This window comes from Sphaerodactylus townsendi, linkage group LG09, assembly GCF_021028975.2.
Source record: "Sphaerodactylus townsendi isolate TG3544 linkage group LG09, MPM_Stown_v2.3, whole genome shotgun sequence".
Classification (NCBI taxonomy): domain Eukaryota; kingdom Metazoa; phylum Chordata; class Lepidosauria; order Squamata; family Sphaerodactylidae; genus Sphaerodactylus; species Sphaerodactylus townsendi.
The window spans coordinates 54382583-54404551 of NC_059433.1; the positions used below are offsets into that span (position 1 = coordinate 54382583).

General features: G+C 41.7%; 1 protein-coding gene across 1 annotated transcript; it reads right to left on the bottom strand.

The window, feature by feature from the left end:
* Window positions 1–1913: 1913 nt before the first annotated feature.
* OPRK1 (opioid receptor kappa 1) lies at window positions 1914–21086 on the bottom strand. The gene is made up of 4 exons (XM_048508461.1): window positions 20884–21086; window positions 19962–20272; window positions 8730–9082; window positions 1914–5227 (listed from the first exon to the last, which is right to left on the bottom strand). Exons 2-4 carry the CDS (start codon window positions 20219–20221, stop codon window positions 4701–4703), a joined length of 1140 nt encoding a protein of 379 aa, XP_048364418.1. The 5' UTR covers window positions 20222–20272; window positions 20884–21086; the 3' UTR covers window positions 1914–4700.
* Window positions 21087–21969: the final 883 nt, after the last annotated feature.

Genomic DNA, 21969 nt, shown 5'->3' on the forward strand with positions numbered 1-21969 from the left:
CAAAATGACCAATTGCAGGACACTTTGCAGGAGGAAACTCCGTGTGCAAACAAAAAAACCTTGGGAACACCCCACTGTGGAGCAAATGGCTGCAGGGTAAGTACTGTGTGCATAAATGGCCAATGTAAAGGATACATAAAACTACACTATGTAGGCCAACATAATACTAGTCTTCATATGCCATAATACTAGTTTTCATGCCATCTATGTTTTTTAGGGTTTTATGGTTATGCTGTTTTATAGTTTTAAAGTTTTAGCTATTGTGGAATGTTATTTTAGAAACTGTTTAACGTTGAATTGTGCACCGCCCTAAGTCCTTTGGGGATGGGTGGCATAGAAATAAAAAAATAAATATTTTTTTAAAAATTAAAAAATTATGAGACAGAGGAAACTCTTGAGCCCCTTGGGTTCACTTTGGGCTTCTAATCTTACCAGCACAACTTTTAAGGAGAGTGGGAACCTTCCTGACTTTCTCAAGCAGACCACAACAGAAAAGACAGCTCTTGATTTTGCCCATTTGCAGGTTAGTACCTGCAGAAGGTCCTGTTCAAATGAGCAAAGTTGTTGTGAGACATAGGGCAAGAGACATTCTTGCAGATACGGTGGTGCAAGATCATGATAACCAATACCTTAAATTATGCCTGTCCTGAGATCCCCACCTCATCCCTGAGGCTCCAGAGATGACTGGGAGACTCCAGAGCCACGATGAGCCCCTCCACCCAACCCACAAGGCTCCAAAAACAGCAGGAAAATTCCCAAGCTGGCCCAACCCAGCGCAACACACCCTCTGGCACCTGGAGATGGCCAGGAAGCTCCCAAGTTGCCCTGAGCCACTCCTCCCCACCCCTGAGGCTCTGAAAAACAGCTGGCAAACTCCTGAGCCATTCTGAGCTGGTGCAACACACTCTGCAGCATCCAAAGATGGCTGGGAAGCTCCCAGGCTGATCTGAGCTGCTACACTGATCCCCAAGGCCCCAGCAACAGTGGGGAAGCTTCCAGGCAAGACTGGGGAAGTTCTGGGCAGCCAGGAACTGCACTCCCTCAACCCTGGGACCCCAGAAGCTGATTCACACCAGCCTTCCCTTGCCCCCAGGCCAAGAAGACACTCACCAAGGAGGAATAGGGAAGGCAACAGCCACAGGTCTCAGTGCTGTCCAATGCAGGGAAAGTGGGACTTGGGGAGGTGGAGGAATGGGTGGAGGACAGACAGGAATGACATCCCTCAGAGCCGATAGGATCAAGAAAGAGCAGATTTGGTCCAAGCCCAAAGGCCCTGTTTGGAGGGAGGGAACCCTGTGGGCAGGAACATCCCGATTAGGAGGAGGCAGGGCAGAAAGGCCAGGGAGGAAGATGCTGACGATCAGCTGTATCAAGGTGCCATTTTTTTTAGCTCAGCTGAGTTGGAAGAATTCCTTTTTGAAACCGCATTAACTTGTTTCTCCAGCAATAATGTTGCTCTAGTGTACCCCTGAGGCTCTTAACTGAATTGGCAAGCATCAGATGAACCCCATCAGATGTGGGGAGCATAAAATCATAACATCATAACATGTATAATGTATTGACTATAAAAATGGACAGAAAAAATGGACTTTATGATCAGTTATAAGGCATTCCATCTTGACTACTGTGAGCTAAGTGGGAGGCCATGATGCACTCTATGCAGGTTCCTTTTAGATCATGGTAAGTAAAAAAAGAAAAGCATAATGAAAGCAGCATCTCAAGACTGAACAATGTGTTTGCAAGAGGGAAAATGTACTATATTTTCCTGTAGATGGTTTGATATTTCCTTATCAAGAGCTCTACACTGTGAAATATTCACAGTCCTTTACTGTAATATTCACAATCATTAGGTAGTTATGTTTCTAAACACAAAAATCACTAATTATCAAGACACGAACAAACACACACATATATATGTTCTCATGTATTTTAAGTGCCATTAAAACAACAATGAATATGTTGTGACTATTCTGTTAGGAAAAGACACAAGTACAAAAGTTATTTCCATTATCATGCTTAAGCCAAGTTCAGAGTACAGACAGACATAAAAGAACAGTCCACAATGTTTAAGTCAGAAAAGACTAATTGCAATAAATTATACATATTTGTACATTTTATTTTTGCTGAAAAATGTGTGGCTTTTAAGTGGTAAAGAAAAGAGAATGTGGTAAAGAAAAGAGAAGAATGGGAAGCTAAGGAAACTGGTAAACACTTCATCTCTGTACAATGTGAATAGGTTTGGGAATAAAGTGGAAGAAAGAGGATAAATGTTTTCATTCTAGACTTTTTTAAAGCCACATCATTTCCTAGACTTCAGCAATGGCACATTTTCAAGCTTACTTTACAAACAGAAAGGGTAGTAGTAGTAGTTTTAATTTTATGATTCTTGTGTGTTCATTTTTGTCCTTGACACTTTAGTAATGTAACTTCCAAAAGGAGACCACCAGAACCAAATATGTTAGACTAATAGTGCCATCCTAAGAATGCTTTCTTAAGAGGAAATTCTGTTAAACAGATATGAATAGCATTCTGTAAAAAGCCTCTTTTTTTCTGCTGAGGGGACATATATGGTCTCCTAAGATTTTTGGGATTTAGATTTGTTTTGAACTGTAAACCTTCCACTCAGTTGCAGGTGCTCTAAAGGTAGGGAGTGTATAGGTTTTGGGTTCACTGCTGTGAGGTAAATTTGTTGTGCACAAAAAGATTATTGAGATCACTGAAGCTGGATTAACATATAAACAACCAAGAAGATTTATTTATTTACAGGTTGGTTTTAAAGAAACAAACCAGCACAGGTCTCCAGGTAGACAAGTAGAAACCTGGCTGAGACAAAAATTCAAACTCATTATGACTTTGAAGAGTAGTTAGACTTTTCTATAATGCTTTCTGGCACAAATGGACTTTTATTGACTAGCTGCTAGGTTGGATCATCCACTCAGGATTCCACCAGCTTGCCCTTTCTCAAAAGCCAGAGGAAGGCCTAACAATTGGGTACCCTTTTCTCTCCTGGATATAGAGCTTAATCACTTTGCTACACTGCCAAGCAGAGTTACTCTTCACTCTGTCTGGTCTTTTCCTCAGTCAGACCTGAGCCATCACTGCTCTCGCACGGAAGCAGAATTCAACAACTCCTTTCCCTGTGTTCCCTCCAACATCTCATTCCCCTTCTAGAAGGTGTTTGAATTCTGGGGCAGCACTCGTACGGGCTCATCTGAGTGGCTGATTTTCCTTTCAGAGTCAGGATAGCCTCCTGAGCATCACAGATTCTAAGCAGACAAACTTAAAATAGCACTATTAGAGTTGGAGCCTAAAGTTTCCTTCTGTTAAGTGAGGAATTATTTTTTTTCCTGAAGAAGGCCAACCACTTAACAGAAAGAAGATGAGGATCCAATCAGTGTTTAGTTGGGTAGACTTTTGTGAAAACATCGATCAGTGATTTATTATACCCTCCCCTCTCTAATGCTTTTTAATTGTATTTGGAATTCACTGGAAGATGATTATATCATTCGAATGAATGAAATCTGGGAAATCAGGGTTTATGGAGGTCTGAAAACTCCCTGGTGATTGTAGAAATTAGCTGAATGTGATTTCAACTTTCACTGGAATATGTCAAAAAAATGGGATTGGGGACATGAGGTAGACCAGTATTGTGTGTGCCATGACATTACTTCTGGTAAAACCAGAAGTGATATCATATCACTCTGGAAATCACTGGAGACTCTATGGTAACCATAGAGTTACCAGTGATTCCTGGAGCAACATGATATCATATTTGGTTTTTCCCTGGAAGTCATGTCATGTCATGCACACCAATGGCATTTTTAACAAAGAAATTTTCCCGCCACCGCTTCAAGCAATAATGGGCAACAAAGGTTTCTAGCAGGATATCTTCCACCATAGCTGAAGGCCTGGCAACCCTTTCCTAGATAGGAAGCAGCAGTTAGATATAAATTATGTAAGTCAATAACATTCACGTAGCCTGCTCATGCAATAATTTTATAATTATCATATGCAAGGTTCCTGCAGCATTAATGGCTATTACTTGCCTGTATTTCATATTTCCATTGACAGCCAATGAAGTAATCAATACAGTCATCATGTAAAATATGATTGTGTCTATCTATCCTTCAGGAACTCTAAAATTTAAACAACAAAAAACTAGTTTCCATAATTTGCTACATGGTTCATGGTTGTGAAGATATTTAGAAACATATTATGTTTACAAAGTCTGTAAGGAAAATGTTGATTTTGAAGTTTTGGCAGGTATTATAAGTTTGGAACTGACACCTTTTCTTATAATACAGTATAGTAAAATAATATTATTATTCTTTAATTATTTTTTTTACCAGTCACTGAAAGCCACACTATCCTTTCCATATGGAATCTAAACAGCAAAAAGATAGTATAAGAAAAACAGATTTCTCTTTCCACAAAGATACTGAGTTTTTTCTGCTTTTTCTTCTCAAAACTGATACACAGCTGTGTACAAAAATCTTCTTTTAATATGATCTAAAAGTACATTTGAGAAACCCTTATTCCCATTAGTAATAATATATAAGTTCCGACTGTGGGATTTCTTACATTGGTATCAAGTGGAATTATTATTGTCCATTTCACACTGCAGTAGTTATCTGAGTTAATCCAAAGTCATTTGATTCATCTTGTCCTGGAGGACAGTAAGATGACATTTCCATGGCTAGTCATACTGGTTTGTTTGTCCCATCAACCTCTTCTGCATAAGCAGGGTCACGGATGATGCTTCTGACTCTGTTGGTGTTTTGTCTGTCAGTCTTCAACTTAAAGGGAAAGCAGAAATCTTTGAAACAACGCTTGAAGTTTTCATCCAGAAAAGCATAAAGGATAGGATTGAGACTGCTATTGGTGTATCCCAAAGCAATGCAGAAATAATAACTTGAAATGGCTGCAGTACTGTGGGACACATCGCCCAGGGCCTCAATCAGCACAAAAATATGGATTGGAGTCCAACAGATAATAAAAACTGCCACTACAACAAGAACCAATCTGGTGATGCGGCGGAGGTTTCGGTCTTTTTCTCGAGAGCCAGAAAGAAGTCTTACATTCTTCAAGCGCAGAATCATCAGAGTATAGCAAACTACTATAATCAACACTGGGATAATAAATGCAAAAACAAAGACACAGATTTTCATAAAGATGTCCCACCAAACATAATCTTCATCAGGAAACTGCAGTGAACACTCGGTACTGCCTGCATGAAAGGGCCAATAAGAACAACAACAATTACAATTAGGTTAAACAAACAGAATTTGCAGTACTATATAGCTCACATTTTGCTAGATTTTAAAAGAAAGCACCAGGCAGGACCAATGGCCACTAAATGGGGAGGATGCTCTGCACTGTTTGCAGAGGTATTTGCTGCATGCTGGTGATGCCAGTAAACAACAAATAAAGCATAACTTAATCTATTTCAACTGATGTCTTCATCAGGGCTTGTAGCCCTTCTTAAAAGTGTCTTCATTTTAATATTCCAGGGTCATTCTGGCTTAGAATTCCCCGGGTCCTAATATCATCAATGTAGTCCAAACCTAATCAAGAGTTAGGCACTCCCAGATTTTAACCGATTAGGGTTTTTTCCATAACATTGTCCCTGCATGGAAATAGAACTCTGCTTTGTTTCTGGAATACAGCCTCTCTTATAATTGCCAGAGGGTCAACTTTTCCTGTAAATTGACCCTCCCAAAATTCATGACTCTTTGTACTTGGATGCCCTCTTTGTGCCAGTGAGCAGTGCTGGCCACTGTCTCTTGTTCTCCTAGGACCCCTTCACTTCAGGATTGGTAAATATCACCCTCCCCTCAACACCCTCCTCTATTCCCCTCTATCGATCTCCCCTCTTTATATCCTGAGCTTCTTGAAACTCTGTGTGTGTCTGCAGCTTTTGTGTGTAGTTTTTATAATTTTGAATCATTAATAAATTGCAAACCTTCTCCTTAATTTTGTGCAGATTTCTAAGGGCAACAATCTCTGTAAACACAATCTCTTTCATTGGAAGGTCTGTTCCCAGCTAATTTCCCAAACTAAAAGGGAACAGACCAGATTAATTTGGGTAACTGTATCCCTTACATAAAGAGTTAACAACTTCTAGGTGGGGCAGAGGCATATGGGGGGAAATGGTGCCTGGAGACAACTCCTTCTATGGGTGCCCAACCTCCCCCGCCCTCGGGTTCCCTGCAGCCAGGATTCTGCTTTCCTCATACTAAAAGCATGGAGGCCAGGGGGTGGAGCTTAGGGGGTGAGGCCACACCCCGAGTCTGCCCCCCCCCGGCCTCCATGCTTTTAAAAGCACATCTGTGCTGCTCTTCCCAGGCTCTGGGGAGGGCAGAAACTGGGTGCAAGGAGCCCAGGGAAGGGGGAGGGGCAGAGTGCCACCACTGCCCGCTGCATCACTCCCTCCCCGCATCCCTGGAGACTGGCTGCTGCTCTCCCCAGGGCCTGGGGAGGACAGAAGCCGGCCTACAGGGAGGCCGGGGTGGGGCACCATGGCAGGCGGGTGCACACTGTTTTATCATGTGACTGAAGGATGTGCACCCAGGGACATCTCCTAGGCCAGTACACCCCTGAGCTCTTCTGGAATTACAGCTGATCATCAGAGTACAGCTGTCCATTCTCTTGGAGGAAATGGCAAAGTATGGACACTATGGCATCATGTAACTGCTGAGCTTTTCCCCCTTCTCAAACTTCACTGTCTCTACTCATTGCCCCTAAAGCTCTAGGAATTTCCCTGCTTGAGTTGGCAAACTTGCAGTAACCATTAGGCACAGGAATAAAATTAAGGCAACCAAATCAGAAAACTAACACTATAGACCTGCATCCTCTTAGTCCTGGGAAAGCCCAGTCCTCAGAGTATCTTCTATACTTTAGATCTGCTTTATTTCCCCCTGTCCAGATTGTTGAGAGAGGCCATCAGGCTTTCCTAATGCCTACTGACTGTTTCTCTCCTGCTCCTCTTGTCGGACAAATGTTCTTGTAGCATGCCTGCTCTGTTATAGGACTTTATTCTTATCAAGATAGGAAAGGACTGGTCTTTGGCAGTCTTGGACTTGGGGCACCAAGTGGGTGACTTGGGCCATCCAGTATTAATCACATCCTTATATGTGTCCTGAAAGTTGCAACCAATTGATGATGACCCCAGCAAGTGGTTTCTCATTGCCTTTACAGATTCTTCCTTGGCGGACTCCCATTCAAATATCCATTTAGCTTTTGAGATCTGATGAGATTGGGCTGTATCATACATTGCACATTCCCAATCAAACCCCTTATAACAGATCAACATAAAATACTCAGGTAAAGAGCATTAATTTAATATGTGGTATTCTCATTTTAGTTTCCACCTAGGGTGCAGAATCTTTCAGATAAGATGGAAAAAATAATCAGGTTGTTGCTATTCAACTGGCATAAATACAATCAACATTTATTTCAGTTCAGGGGAAGCAGAGGGATAATCACTGGCAATCCTGCACAAGGAACCATTTGCTTCTATGAAAGGGGTTATAAAAGCAGGCTGGCAAAGCACTCCTGGTACCTTCAGTCCTTTATTCTGGTGCAAATACAGTGGGTGATGGGAAAAGATGGTGGGCTTCTTCCTATTTGAGTCTTTTTCCCTGAGTCCAGATTTCTCAGTCTCTTGATAACCTGAAGTTTGTAAATGTTGTCACGTTGCTTGATACCACTGCTGATTTTAGTGAATAAGCCTCAACCTGACCTTGCAAATGCATTTTATTGCTTCTTTATGTACACACAATTCTATATCTCCCTAGAACACCAGAGCATTCTCATTTTTAGTGGCTAGAAGGGGAAGGAGAAGCTTTTCAAGGGGCTGCTCTGTAAGTAATGAGAAAGAACTGCTGACTGAGGAGATGAATGATTTACAAAGATGTGAAATTTATGGAGCGGGAAAATATTATAAGGTATACTATACTATAGTCCACTTGACTGAATCAGTGAGCTAACAGCCTCTGCAACAAATTGTGCCTTTTGGTCTTAAAACATAGGGCTGTTTTAAATGTTACAGCTTTTGTATGGAATCTGCTAGGTGAAAAATCCATAGGGTGGCTTTTTCATAGGTAGATATAATGTGGTGACTAAAGCACACATGGAACCACTCCCATTGTTTAGGAAATCTCAATAGCATCTTTGGACATGTTCACACTTGGATGCTCTCTGCAGAGAAGAAGCTACAGAGTAGAAGCTATATAAGGAAGCCTCCTTATACACGTGAGTTACTGAATGGAGAATCTTTCTCAGGAAGGATATTTCCAGAAGTTTCCATGTGGCCATTGTAGACCCTGTTTTGCTACTATGATGACCTTGCAGTTGAAGTGGGGAGTGTACTTTGTATAGCAAGCAAGAATAATTTGCACAATAGATATAGGTCATCCACCACTCAGGAACATCATAAACATCTATGGTAATATTTGTATAAAGCTATGAACAGTCTAAAGTGAGACATAAGGGATAAATATTGACAGTAGCTGCTTTCCATCTTTCTTTCTTTCTTTTGCAGTTCTGCAGCTGTTATTTGAAAAAATATTCCTCTGCAGTCTTGTGCTGTCTGGAGCAGTACCTTTTTTTTAAGGAAGTTGGGACTCCTACTATGAGTCCTATTGTGAAGTAGCTAAAACAAAGAAATAAACAAAACACCCCACTTTCCACCAAACAGCAATGATCCCATAAGCAGAGCTTAGACTCACCTTCCCTGACCTTGGTTCCGCCAAGAACAATGGCCAATATGCCCACTGATGAAGATAATAACCAGATGCAGATGTTGATGATCTTTGCCTTCAGAGGGGTACGGAAGTCCAGAGCCTTCACAGGGTGGCACACAGCAATATATCGATCAACGCTCATCATGGTCAGAGTGAATATGCTGGTAAACATGTTGTAGTAGTCAATGGAAATGACAATCTTACACAGCACATCCCCAAATGGCCAGGAGTTCATTAAGTACTCTGTGCTTTGGAAAGGCATTGTTGTGGTTACTAAGGCATCAGCCAGAGCCAAGTTAAAAATATAAATGTTGGTGGCGGTCTTCATCTTTGTGTATCTGGAGCACAAAAAGAAAAAACATTAGAGATGAGTTAAAATCTCATGAGGGCTTTTTATATCAGCCTTCAGACTCTGTCTCCCTTTCGAAAAGCGATATCGAAGGTAAATGGTGAGGTATACCACCCACTGAGGTGCAGAAAGCTTAGTGGCTGCAGACTTCCACTTGGGAACAAAATGAAAAGAGTAGTTTGGGTTTGTCAGGAGAAGTGATTTTTGCTCCAAAAGGTTTTTTGAACATTTAGCAGAGTTTGATATTACTTTACTGGCATTTAAAAGTCTTTTTTTATAGAGTCCTTTAATTGATTTATTGACTCACTACTTACCAATTAAGCATTGCTTGCCAGAGGCAGAACTGGATATTTGAGTGATTATAATTCAATTATGCATATTAGTCAAGTTATGGTAAAGCTGATAGATTTTCCATCTCCTAAGTTCAAGCAACAGTTAAGCGAGAATGTAATTTGAAACTGAATCATTTTCATTTTGGTTTATAGTTGAAATGGAATCATTTTCATTTTGGTTTATAGGAATCTTAATTTTTAAAGTTAGCGGTTGTCATCCTCCTGTCACCACTGAAATAATTTTTTAAAAATTCTATAATTACTGTTGTATGACCAAATGTTAAATGCAATACTAAGGATGCTTTCCTGGGGGTAAGCCCCACTGAGTAGACTGCACTAGGATTCTGAGTAGGTCTCCTTAAAATCTCCTTGAAATAGAGATCTACCAAACAGCTGTTAGTCAATGTCTACTGCCTTTTAAATTTTAAATGGATGAGAAGTCCCATCTAATAGCTGATGCTCAGTCTCCCAGCTGATATTCTTTTGGAGCCATTATTTCTTATTGATAGGTCAGGTTTCTCTTGCACCCAAAAGAAATCATGGCCCCATTATTTCCAATGGTAATAGACTAACACACACACACACACACACACACACACACACACACACACACACACACACACACACGCCACCAAGTTGGAAAACTCTGAAAGCAAAATGAAGAAAGGGGGTTGATCTGGTATGGCTCTTGTGCCTTTGAAAGTAGTATAACAGACTTTTATATTTTGTTTTCTTGTTCTTTTGGGATCCTCTTTCAATATTATTTTTAAAATTAATAAGGTTGTTTAAAGTGCAGAAGCTTGGCTTCTGTTATGGACGTAACTTCCTACCAGAGCTATCAAAACATAGTTAGAAAACTTTTAACTGGACACTTTTAGATTTTTAAAACGTTCTGCTAATTTGAAATTTTTCAAAATTGAGGGCTTCACAAGTTGTAGATTTCTTCATACTGAATGTGAATCACCTTGATTTGATGAACATGCATTCTAATGTTATGAGAGAGGATTATGTTTCTAGGCTTATGTGGAAGAGATCTGGGGTTACTTGTTATATGTTACCCTATTGCAAAATTCAAGGATTATATAGCCATAAGGTATCATCATAGCTGTGCAAAAAAAGTATTTTTAGTTGTATACCACAGGAAATTGTGCTACATCCATGGTCAGAGGTGTAGGGCCCACAGGTACATGTGGGGTCACATGTCCCAGAAGCAGGCTATTTGGGTCACGTGGGGTGGAAAATTGTCTCAACACCCCTCCTTCCCACCGCACTGTCCTGCAAGAAGAGGGGAGCCCCCCATGCCGGCACTTCCCAGCCCATTCCTCTCTACCCTGGGCAGCTCTCCAGGGCTCTACCAGGCTTGGCTGGGGCAGCTACCCCAGACAAAGGGAACCTGGTTGGCAGCCAGGTGGGTGAAGAAGAGCCCAGAGGGGCTGCCCAGTACACCACAGCACCACTTGTGAGAATGAGGTCTTCTGGCAGGCTGCGTTGATAGGCCAGGCGGCTGCCAGCCCCACTGCTCTTCGCCCCATCAGGGCCAACATTGGGGCCTGCCATCCTGCTTCCAGCCCCGGGGTCTCCTGCCAGGCCAATGGAGTCCACAACCAAATGGAGGCCACCAGCAGCCCAGCTGGCTTCTCCGCCCATGGCCTCATTGTCCTGAGGTGAGTGCAGGGTCACACCCCAGAAAGTTTGGAGGAGCTCAGGAGGCTGGCAGAGGCCTTCTTGGCCCCCTGCCACCCCAAAAGACCTTCTCGCCCCTGCCATCCTATGGGGGGCCCAGCAGAGGTCTTCTCGCCACCTCCTGCTCCTACTCTCCCCCATCACTAGCCCTCCCTTGGCACCCTCCCCTCACCTCTAGCCACCTCAAGCCACCTTCCCTCACCTTTAGTCACCCCTTGCAACCCTCCTACCCCTAGTCATCCCTTCCCACCATCCCCCACCCTAATAATCACCTCCCAACACTCAATACACTCCTCCACCCCTTCCCAATCCCTAGCCACACCTGACAATCCTCCCACCACCCCAAACCACACCTTGCCACCCTCCCCCACCTTAATAATCACTTCCCAATCCTCCCCCACTTCTAGCCACATCTTCCAATGCTTCCCCACCCCAAGCCTCACCTTGCCATCCTTCCCCCACTCCAATACTCACCTTCCTACCATTCCCCACCCTAATACTCACCTTCCAATCCTCTCTTCACCCCTAGCCTCAACTTCCAACCCTCCTTCACCGCAAGCCTTACCTTACAACCCTGCCCCCACCCTAGGCTTCACCTTTCCACCCTCCCCCACCCCCACCCCCACCCTCCCACCATCCCAAGTCACTCTGTTCCATCCTCTTCCACACCAAGCCATTCCTCTCCACCTTCTCCCTATTCTCATCAAGATGAAAGATGGAGGGAGCCAGAGAGGGCAGCTCCAGAGCCTCCCATTAGGGGGCGGAGCAGAAAACTCAGATTTTGTCCTGGGCTCCATTTTCCCTAGCTACATCTCTGTCCAAGGTACTAGTTTTATTGCCAATATAACATGCTATGTTCACAATCAGTACCTGACACTAATCAAAAATTAATATCAAGCAAAAAATATGCAGCATTAAATCTGAAAGCAGTTTGGGTTTCCTTATATTTGTGTGTATGTTCAATTTGGGTGAAAACAATTGTGTGTAGGTTTTGTTGTCTGTGGACTTTTAAATGCACCTTATAGTAATAACTGTATGCATTGACGCTTTACTTAATCATATGCAAATAAATGCATGCTGTATGAATTGATTAAAACTACAGAAATGTTCTGCAAATGGGCTGTTCTTTAAAAAGGCTCATACTTGGGTTGCTGAACCTGGCTAGAGATTTGAGTCTGGTGTCTATGGAAGGCAGAATCTGGGGCAGGGAGGAAATTCATTAGAAAGTGATACCACCCTCTCAAATCTGTCATTTCCTCCAGGAGAACTGATCTGTACAGTCTGGAATACAACTGAAATCCCTGGATATCTCCAAGTTCAACCTGGAGGTTAGCTTCCACAGTGCCATATTTTTGGCTGTGAACTATGACTAGTTTTATGATTACGTTTAAACATATTTCATATTGTTTTATCCATTTATAACTGTTGTATCTGACCATAGGGGTCTGTAAATGTGGCTGAAAAGTGGCACAAAAGTTAGATAGCTAAATCCAAGTTAGGCACACTAACACTCTGTGTGGGATTTGACTGCATTGCATTGCTAACTGGGCATAAAGAACTAGGTTCCTTTTCCCTGAAGAATCATTAGACACATCTGAGAAATGGAAGTTGTTTTTTCCTCTCCACATAACTATAAGGAACTTTTTGTTATATCTATTTCCCCCCGCAAAATTATTCAAATCACAGGTGGCTTGTAAGATAATTTGAAAAAGTGGCCATCTCAGAGCTTGATAATAGTCGGCAGTTTTTGCATTTGAATGGAATCCTGGGGCAATGAAGACTAGATGCTCCAACTGAATCCAAAATTACTGGATGAGTCACACTGTACCTATGGTAGTTATTACTAGTGGACAAAAGCATCACAATGACATGTCCATAATACTGATGCTAGGTTTCCATTGCAAGTTGAAATTAGACTCCATCCAAAAAAATTTAAGTAATTTCAAAACATATCCAGTGCAGACCCAAATGGAAAAAAAAAGAATTGGTCCATATGTATGCTTAAAAGAAATGCATTAGAAGAGAGCATTAAATATTTTTCCAGCATTCATTAAATAATTATGCAACTGTCTAACCTAACTTCTGTCCCTTCTCTTCTCACAGGGAGAAAGCAACTTATATTCCTCTGTGCTTTGGCATCAGAGATTCAACCATGTTTCTTTCCAAACATAGAATTGCAAATCTTCATATTTTGTACCTTTATCAAACCTGCCCTGTGGAAATACCAAGCACCCAAGCAAGGATAATGGTTTGGGTCACATCCATGGAAGATTTGAGGTTCTTATACATTAGGTGACCATCTGATGGAATTCTGCTTCCCAGATGACAGTAGCTCTGTTCACCAGTTAATGCATGTGCCATTTATGAACTGTGTACAGTTGACTCTTCTTTATATGTACACTGAATAATTTTCATGTTACAGTCAACACTTATAGAGCTAAACATGCAAACCCCACATTTATCTTGCTCAGTGGTTCTCAACCTTCCTAATGCCGTGACCTTTTAATACAGTTCCTCATGTTGTGGTGACCCCCAACCCTAACATTTATCCATTTTACAGATGGAGAACACTGATGCAGAGAGTCTTAGGTGACCCCTGTGAAAGGGTCATTTGACCCCCAAAGGGGTCACGACCCACAGGTTGAGAACCGCTGGTTCCTGGTTTAATTTGTAAAGCAAACACACATTGTCTCCTTATCAATAGATGTATGAACAAACAGGCAAAATGTATATGCATTTGTAACATGTGAACAGGGTTTGTGTCACACGCAGATCAGTGACATTTAACTAAAGAACTACGAGCCAGATAGAAACTACAAGAGCATATTTTCCAGATGACAACCTTCTGTAATGACTACAAAGCCAAAACAACTTTATCAGTTTTAAGGATTAAATAGGTTTTGAGGTACATAAAATAGACTTGAGATAAACTCTGAGGGAAAAATAATAGATATGCAATCAGAAATTTACCAATTAAGATTTTATGCAGACTATGCCCAGTTTTTTATTTACAGCATCTAGAAATTATGTATAGCCTTTGAGAGTTGTAAGAAACCAGCATTATTTCCTGCAGCATTTGGAGCTGTAAGATTATGACCACTTTCCCTCTGGTGCAGGGCTGTGAGAGCGGACACCGGAATCTGCTGTATCCTGAGTCAGACATTGGGTTATCCTTTTTTACTAGAAATAACCCAGGGAATGAACCTGAGACCTTCTGTATGCAAAGTATATGGTCAACAATTGAACCACAGCCCCTTCTAAATGACAACAAACGTAGAAAAGAAGATGTGCATGACAGAGACAACATCCAGCCAGAAAAATTCGCCTATCGTCCTGCCAGACAGAAGGCAGAATTTGCATTTTTATGGAACATCTATGCTTCTACATGTTATAAGAACAAGGAATGAGATAGAAGCAGATTTTCAGCTTTAGGCTTCATTGCCACCCATGAGAGGAAGCTCAGCTACAGCAGAGAATCATTACAAAGGCTTTGTACACAGTAGCAGGCAGAGCAGGAAGAAACTGAAGGACAGAGGCACAGGCTTTTGACCCACCTGCCCTGGATGAGGGGCTAGAAGTAAAGGCTTAGGTCCCCCTCTATCCGTCAGAAAGAAGCCCAGTATTTTGGAAATATGAAACAGATTGCTGATGTTGAAGAACAGCCATGATGGTGTTTATCCACTCATGTAAGCAAAGTATCTTTTAAATCTAATTCCAGAATTTATCCCTCCATATTGTGTTATTGCTTTTGCCCTACCACGTACTAATAAGAAACAAGCAATTTGGGCAGGAAGAGAAATGATAAAATTACAGCACAGCGCAAAAAAAAAAGTGAGATGGAACACTTCTTCTCTTGCCAACACATTGACTCTTTATTTTAAAAAGCACAACCCAGCCTACTCCTGAGGACTCTGAGAAGGGATGAAAGGTCAGTCATGAATTCACACATTCTTAAACCTACTGAGCCTTATACTGAATCAAACCCTTGGTCCATCACTGGGCCTTTCCCCACTTACCGTAAGCCCCGCGCTACTTGAGAAGAGTAGCGCGGGGTTCCTCCTCCCTCCCCACGGCAGGGGCGGCCACAGCGCAGCCGCCCCGATGCTGCCGCTGTTGTGCCCCCTTAGTGCGCGGCATCCCAGGCGCTCTTCCGAACGGCGCCTTTTGACGACCCCGCACAGAGCGCGGAGTCGTGGGGACGCCTGGGCGCGCACCTGGGATGCCGCACACTGAGAGCAGTGCGCGGCATAATGGGGATGGAAGGGAGTGGGGAAAGGCCCATTGTCAGTACTGTTCTCAGACTGGCAATGGCTCTCCAGGATCTTAGAGGGAAGTCTTTACATCACCTACAACTTGATTCTGTTAACAGGAGATGCTGGGGATTGAATGTAGGACCTCTTGGCTCCCAAGAATATGCTCTACTTTTGAGCCATAGCTTTTCCCCAGGCCTTTTTAGGTGCCTGAAAGGTGAAAAAGATTCTTACAGTGAAGGATAGTATCCATGGGAATTTTAATCCAAACTGGACAGGAGATAGAAAAGTGACACCCATAAGCAAACTTCTCATTAAATCCTGTATAATCCCATAGATCAGGGGTAGGGAACCTTTAACACTCAAAGAGCCATTTGGATCCGTTTTCCACGGGAAAAGAAAACACTTGGAGCCGCAAATAATTTTTGACATTTAAAATAAAGATAACGCTGTATATATTGGGTTTTTTACCTTTTAATCCACTCATTCTGAGAAGTGCATGGATGCATGGGGCCAGCGGCTCGGCCTTGCCAGCCGCCGGGAAAGCACCCGCCCCACTCGAACAAGGCGGGTGAGAGAGGAAGCCCGCGGCGCTGCCCAGCCGGCCGTGGGCAATTGGTGCGCCCGCCCTGCTGCCTGCAGGGCAGGTAAGGATGAAGCCAGCGGCTCAGCTTGTGGAGCCGCAGTGCAAGGGCAGAAGAGCCGCATGCGGCTCTCGAGCCGCAGGTTCCTTACCCCTGCCATAGATCAACCACTGGGTTGTTTCCTAGTAACATGAACTTTAATTACACTAAAGAACACAATAATCTCTATATGGCTGTTTCCACACAGGCGGAATACAGGGCCCCAGGGACGTTAAAAAATGCGTCTCTGGAGAGGGGTTCGCAAGGCCGCCACTGCTGCATTGCAGCAGTGCCAGCCTTGCCACCCCCAAGCGGCGCGAAGACGCTGCTTCCAAACCTCGCTCCCTGGAAGCAAACGGCAGCAGAAGGAAGGCACCATTCCCCCCCCATCCCTGAATGCTGTACCTCGTCTCCTGACTTCCAACACATTGCAGAGGCCAAGGGACACGCCCCCCCCCGGCCTGCAACTCCAGAGCCACTGCTCCAGCCTGAGGGGGGGTGTCCCCTGGCCTCTGCTACATGCTGGAATCCAGGAGACGAAAGCTGATTGGTCACACCACAGGAACAAAGCAATAGCGTTGAGCAAAAGTTCGTGCAACGCCATAATTGGCTTCTTCCATAATAAGGAACATAGATACATCCCTGCCGCCTTAAAGATCTTCAACTCTAAAGTGTGCCAACAACTCCTCTATGGCTGCCCATTGTGGATTCAGGTATGGAACACTGAAGCCAAGCGAATTCAATCTAGGTTCCTGTATAAGATCTTTGGAACCCCTCGCTCCGTACCCTATGCAGCCTTGTTTTTGGAAGCTGGCCAACATCTGTTGGAAACCATAGCCTGGTGCCGCACTTTTAGGTTCTGGCTATGCATCTGTTTTCACGATGGCCAGTTCGAAAGCTTTACACCCCTCAAACAGCAGCTCTCTTATTATTTGGTCTCAAGCGAGATTGAGGTGGAGTTCTCATATAATCAATAAGATTTGCAAGACCTAGCCTGTGTCCCTTTGGATGATCTTCTTCTTATGACTGCTAATGAGATATACCGTCTCATAAAGCAAAGACTCTTTGAGCAGGACTACCAGAAACTGATGGCACAAGCAAATAAAACCTGCTCTCCAATCCATCTGCATATTTTGCCTCGTTTTCCAATTCCTGCTAACTATCTACATCTTCTACATGAGCCCACTCTGAGATGCGCTGTCACCTTAGCCAGATGCAATGTTCTTCCTTCTACCAGACGATACAACAGAGGGCACCATCTTCCATCCTCTGATAGATCTTGCACCTGCAATCCTGGTCTTGAAGAAACCGTCCATCATGTTCTATTATATTGCCCTTTATATGCTGTAGAGCGGGAAAGACTACTTAATCCTCTCTTAGCTGCTCTAGGCAACACTACAGATGCTGTCAAAACTTTGTTCTTGTTAGACAGCAACTCAACTGTTACCATCGAACAAACTGCTAGATTCTTGTGTGTTGTCATCACTGAACATTCAGAAATGCTTAGCAGACTCAATCCCAATTCAGTGGCTTAATATTTCAGCTCTCATGGTGCTTGTTTTTTTAACTCTTTTGCCAGCCAATTTTAATTTCCATTGTATAATTTACATATATGCCATTAAAGGTTTATGATGATGATGATGATGATGATGATGAAGATAAATAGATAGATAGATAGATAGATAGATAGATAGATAGATAGATAGATAGATAGATAGATAGATAGATAGATAGATAGATAGATAGATAGATAGATAGATAGATAGATAGATAGATAGATAGATAGATAGATAGATAGATAGATAGATAGATAGATAGATAGATAGATAGATAGATAGATAGCAGTCCCAACAGTGTCCCTTTTTGCACAGGCAACACAAACAGGTTAAACAAAGCCATGTTGCCTGTCTCACCATTCACATGGTAGGTGCAGGAATATCTGGGATTGCTGGGAGCCCAGCAATAGGATGCAGGATATTCTGCACAGAAAACGCTTTCCAAGAATTCCCCCCCCCCCCAAATACCAGAACAAAATGGTGGCTGCCTAGAGAATCCACTCTAATGGCAGCTGCTTACAGAATCCACCATAATGGTGGATTTGGGGGACAGGATAGAATGCTTCCTGTTTGCTGTAGTTCACACAGGATAGCAGCAAGAGTTTGAAACCCAAGTTAAAGAAGAAAAGTTGCTAATTTAGCAACTTTCATCCAGCCTGAGTTCAGCAAAATAAAACAGGTTAGACGCATTGGGGTGTGTGTGTGTGTGAATTCTGTGGGAACTTCTCCCCCATAACATTTATTTCACATTCTTTAACCCATTATATTTCCTGTGTGGAATCACCCAGTATAGCCCATCTTGTTTTCTCTCAGTAAAAGTTGATGGGATGAAGCAGGAAAATTTCCAGAGTATTTTGGCATTTAATGAAGGACTTATTGGTGCCAGGACTAGCAGCAATCACTGAGTAACTTGATACAACATTTAAACTAGCACTAATATGCTACTTTCTGTAATGAAAATATTTTAAATCTCTCAGAAAAACCAAGCAAGGTAAGATGCATTGAGAAAACAAAAAATGTAACATAATATATTCAAAAATAATTTATAAAGTGAAATGCCATCATTTATCATTAATGTACAACAGGCTTTACTTTATTAGGAAATAGTTTCCTCTCTATGTAAAAAAGAACACACTAAAAGTCTATTAGGGGGAATATTAATATTAACAACTATTAATAAAACATTACATAGCAGAAAAATATAGATAGATGTTAAGGGGTTTTTTTAAGGAAAAATATATTCATTGTATTGTGCTGATCTACAAATCATTCCTTTGAGGGATTAAATTAAAATATAAATGTTGCACAATTTTTTTACCACTAGATACTTCTTGGTCGACCCTATGGAGTACACATTCGCATTCAGTTTTCCTTTCTACTGAGTGTAGCTTTTCCCATGTGCCCCACATGAATAATTTGTACTTCGACAATACAATTTGTACTTTAACCAAAAGGAACTACAAAACAGTCTGTGACTGTTCCTGTATGCACCTATAGGTAGGTAAGATGTGTGTGTGTGTGGGGGGGGGGACAGGAATCTATTGAGTTTATGGGAATCTTCCTTGCATAGGTGAGCTCTCAATGGATAAAATCATAGTCTTTAGTCAACCCTTCCCTGCTTAATATATAGTCCTTTTAAATATGGAATAATTTTTTAAAGACAAAGAATAAATATTGTAGTCTGCAAGACACAATATTGGTACCAATATATAAATATAACATTATCAACTTCTTATCCCTGGGGGGAGCTCTATACACATTTTTTCTACAATTTTCATATTTTGATCTACTCTATCACATCACACAGCTACAGAATTTACAACTTTTAAATCTATATTCTGTTTCAAAACCAAAGAATCAAAAGAAGACAATTGCTGATACTTAAATAACTACAAAAGCATCCCAATGGGAGTTTCCTTATGGTTGATTAAGCATGGGAACACTAAACTGAAAAACTGAAAGTATCTAAAGGAAGAAATGGCACATTAAGTGAGTTTTTAAACCAACGGTTACTCCGTGGCATTTGCAAAGATGCTGCTAGACACAGGTTTGCTATCTGGATCTGAATATCCCACCACTGAGAAGCATTGCAGAAGCCTAGTGACCACATCTTAGTAATTATACATCTGTTCCTAAGTAGACAAAGAGTTCACACATTCATTCTATTATTTTGTTGTTTTATGCATTTCCCATCATTATCACTGCAAACTTACATACATTTACCTGGGATAAGCCCTGCCTACTAGATATAACAGAAGTCACTTTTGAGAAGACAAGTGTAGGCTATCAGCCTATTCTTGCAATTCTAAGCACAGTAGAGAACCCTCCTAATGACATGGAAGTTAATGGGCTTGGAATGGCATAATTCTGTTTAAAATTGCCCTGTATGACACTCACTTAATCCATAGTAAATCTCCCTCTTACCTTATGATGACAAACATCACTAGAGAGTTGCCAACCAAGCCAACCACAAAGACCATGGAATAGACAGCTGTGATGATTATGGGAATAGTAGGGGAGATGTTTGTGTGGTTCTGCTGGAAGTCCTCATACATGCCACTGCTATTGTTGCCATATTGAGCCCAGTCTAAGAGCCAGTTGCTGCTACTGCTTGGAAGCAGGCAGTGTCCTGGGGAGCAAGTGGGGCCTGGTTCCTCACGAAAAATGTATACTGGGGATTCCATGAAGGTCACTTTCAACACGGGTTCAGAAGAAGGAAGGGTAGAATGAAAATTCTGGAAAGAAAGGAAAGTAATAAGACGAGTGTATAATAGAGAAATCAAGGAAAATCCAGAAATCATCATTCTAGTTGTCCTGATAAACATTCATTCATTTATGGAAGTAAAGGACAGAATGAGAAATCCCATAGTAGTGGAAGACATTGTTAAAACATAGATAAAAAGCATAATTATTTCTCAACCCATTCATTTAATCCACATCCCAGCTGTGCCTAAGCATGCTGATGGAAACTTATTTAGATTTTAGAATACTTTGAAAAAGAAAAGGATAAAATAAGATAGTGAGTTGTGGAATGGAGCCATGACAAATAAACCATTTGAAACTCTTTTGGACTTTTAAATACAGGGTAACACCAAAAGGTTGTCTAGATCAGTGGAATACAAGCATTTTTGGTTCAGGACCACAGTCTGAAAGTGGTCAGATCCATCCATCTTTTAAGCCATCCCCCCCGCCTTAATCCTTTAGTGTATCTATCACAACAAAAAGCAATTAAGTATGGTGAGAAAAGCATCTCCACCCTTTAAAAGATATACCCTTTTCAGTAAAGAGAATGACATTTCAATAAAATAAAATGACTATGAAGAAAGTAAGAGTTACATAAGAGTACCTTTTTCAAAATGCAGGGAAAGGAAGCAAAGTCCTCCAAAGGATTCACAAGTTCAAAAGCATCCTCTCTGTCATTGTCTTAGCCTTGAAAATGATACTTCTGTTACCTTGGAATCTATAGAGTTCGAACTCCCAAGAAGCAAAGAACAGACTGGATCACAAGTATTAGCTTCAAGAGTATAGAAGCCCTGGTTGCTGCCTGCACCTTACCTGCATACCAAGCGATCTCTCACACACTCGTTCTCTCTGTTAGCTCTGCACTCCGGCAGATCCTACTGCACACACATTCTCCTAGAAGCTCACATGACTTTTCTCTAAACACCAAAAGGCAGGCAACTATTAGACAAGGAAGTTTCAGCCAGCCCTAAAGCACCTGGAAATTCAACAATTCATTGTCAAAGGCTTGTCAACAATTCATGTTGTCCTCTTACTCTTACCTCAGCTTTAAATTACCTCAGCATTTGAATTCTCTATCCTCACTGTAAATTAGCATTAACACACACAAAGAAATTTCAAATGAGAAATATTTGACTGCCTACATAATGTCTTGAATGTCTTGAGGATTTATTTGATATTTTGTCCATGGTTTCATTAAAACCAGATTAAAGAAATAAGGCAGAAAATCCTCTGTTAGCCTATGATGTTGCAGACAGAGAATTGCCATTACATCCAGGAAGATTTAAAAATTCTATTTTTTCCTGTTACAGCTTCAGACAATTGTTTGAAAAGAATAAAACTTGTTTTTCATAATTCTACAGATCATATTATTATTATATTACATTGTAGGAAGTGTGCATGGGGGGGGGGGGATGAAATATTTCATGCCTTTCATATGCAATGTGAAATGGCTTAGGCTAGCACTACTCCAAACCCTGCACAGATTGCAATAAATTGATCATGCTGGAATTTACTGTAGGATAATATTGCAATCCGACACATGGCTACTGAATGGTTTAGTTTACTGCCTTAATAAGGCAGGGTGATTCAAAATTATACTACCCTCGCAAACAGTTTCAGAATTGACAGAAAGTGAACAGGAGTCAAATGAAAGAAGATGGGAACTCAACTCATTTCTAGCAACTCCCTT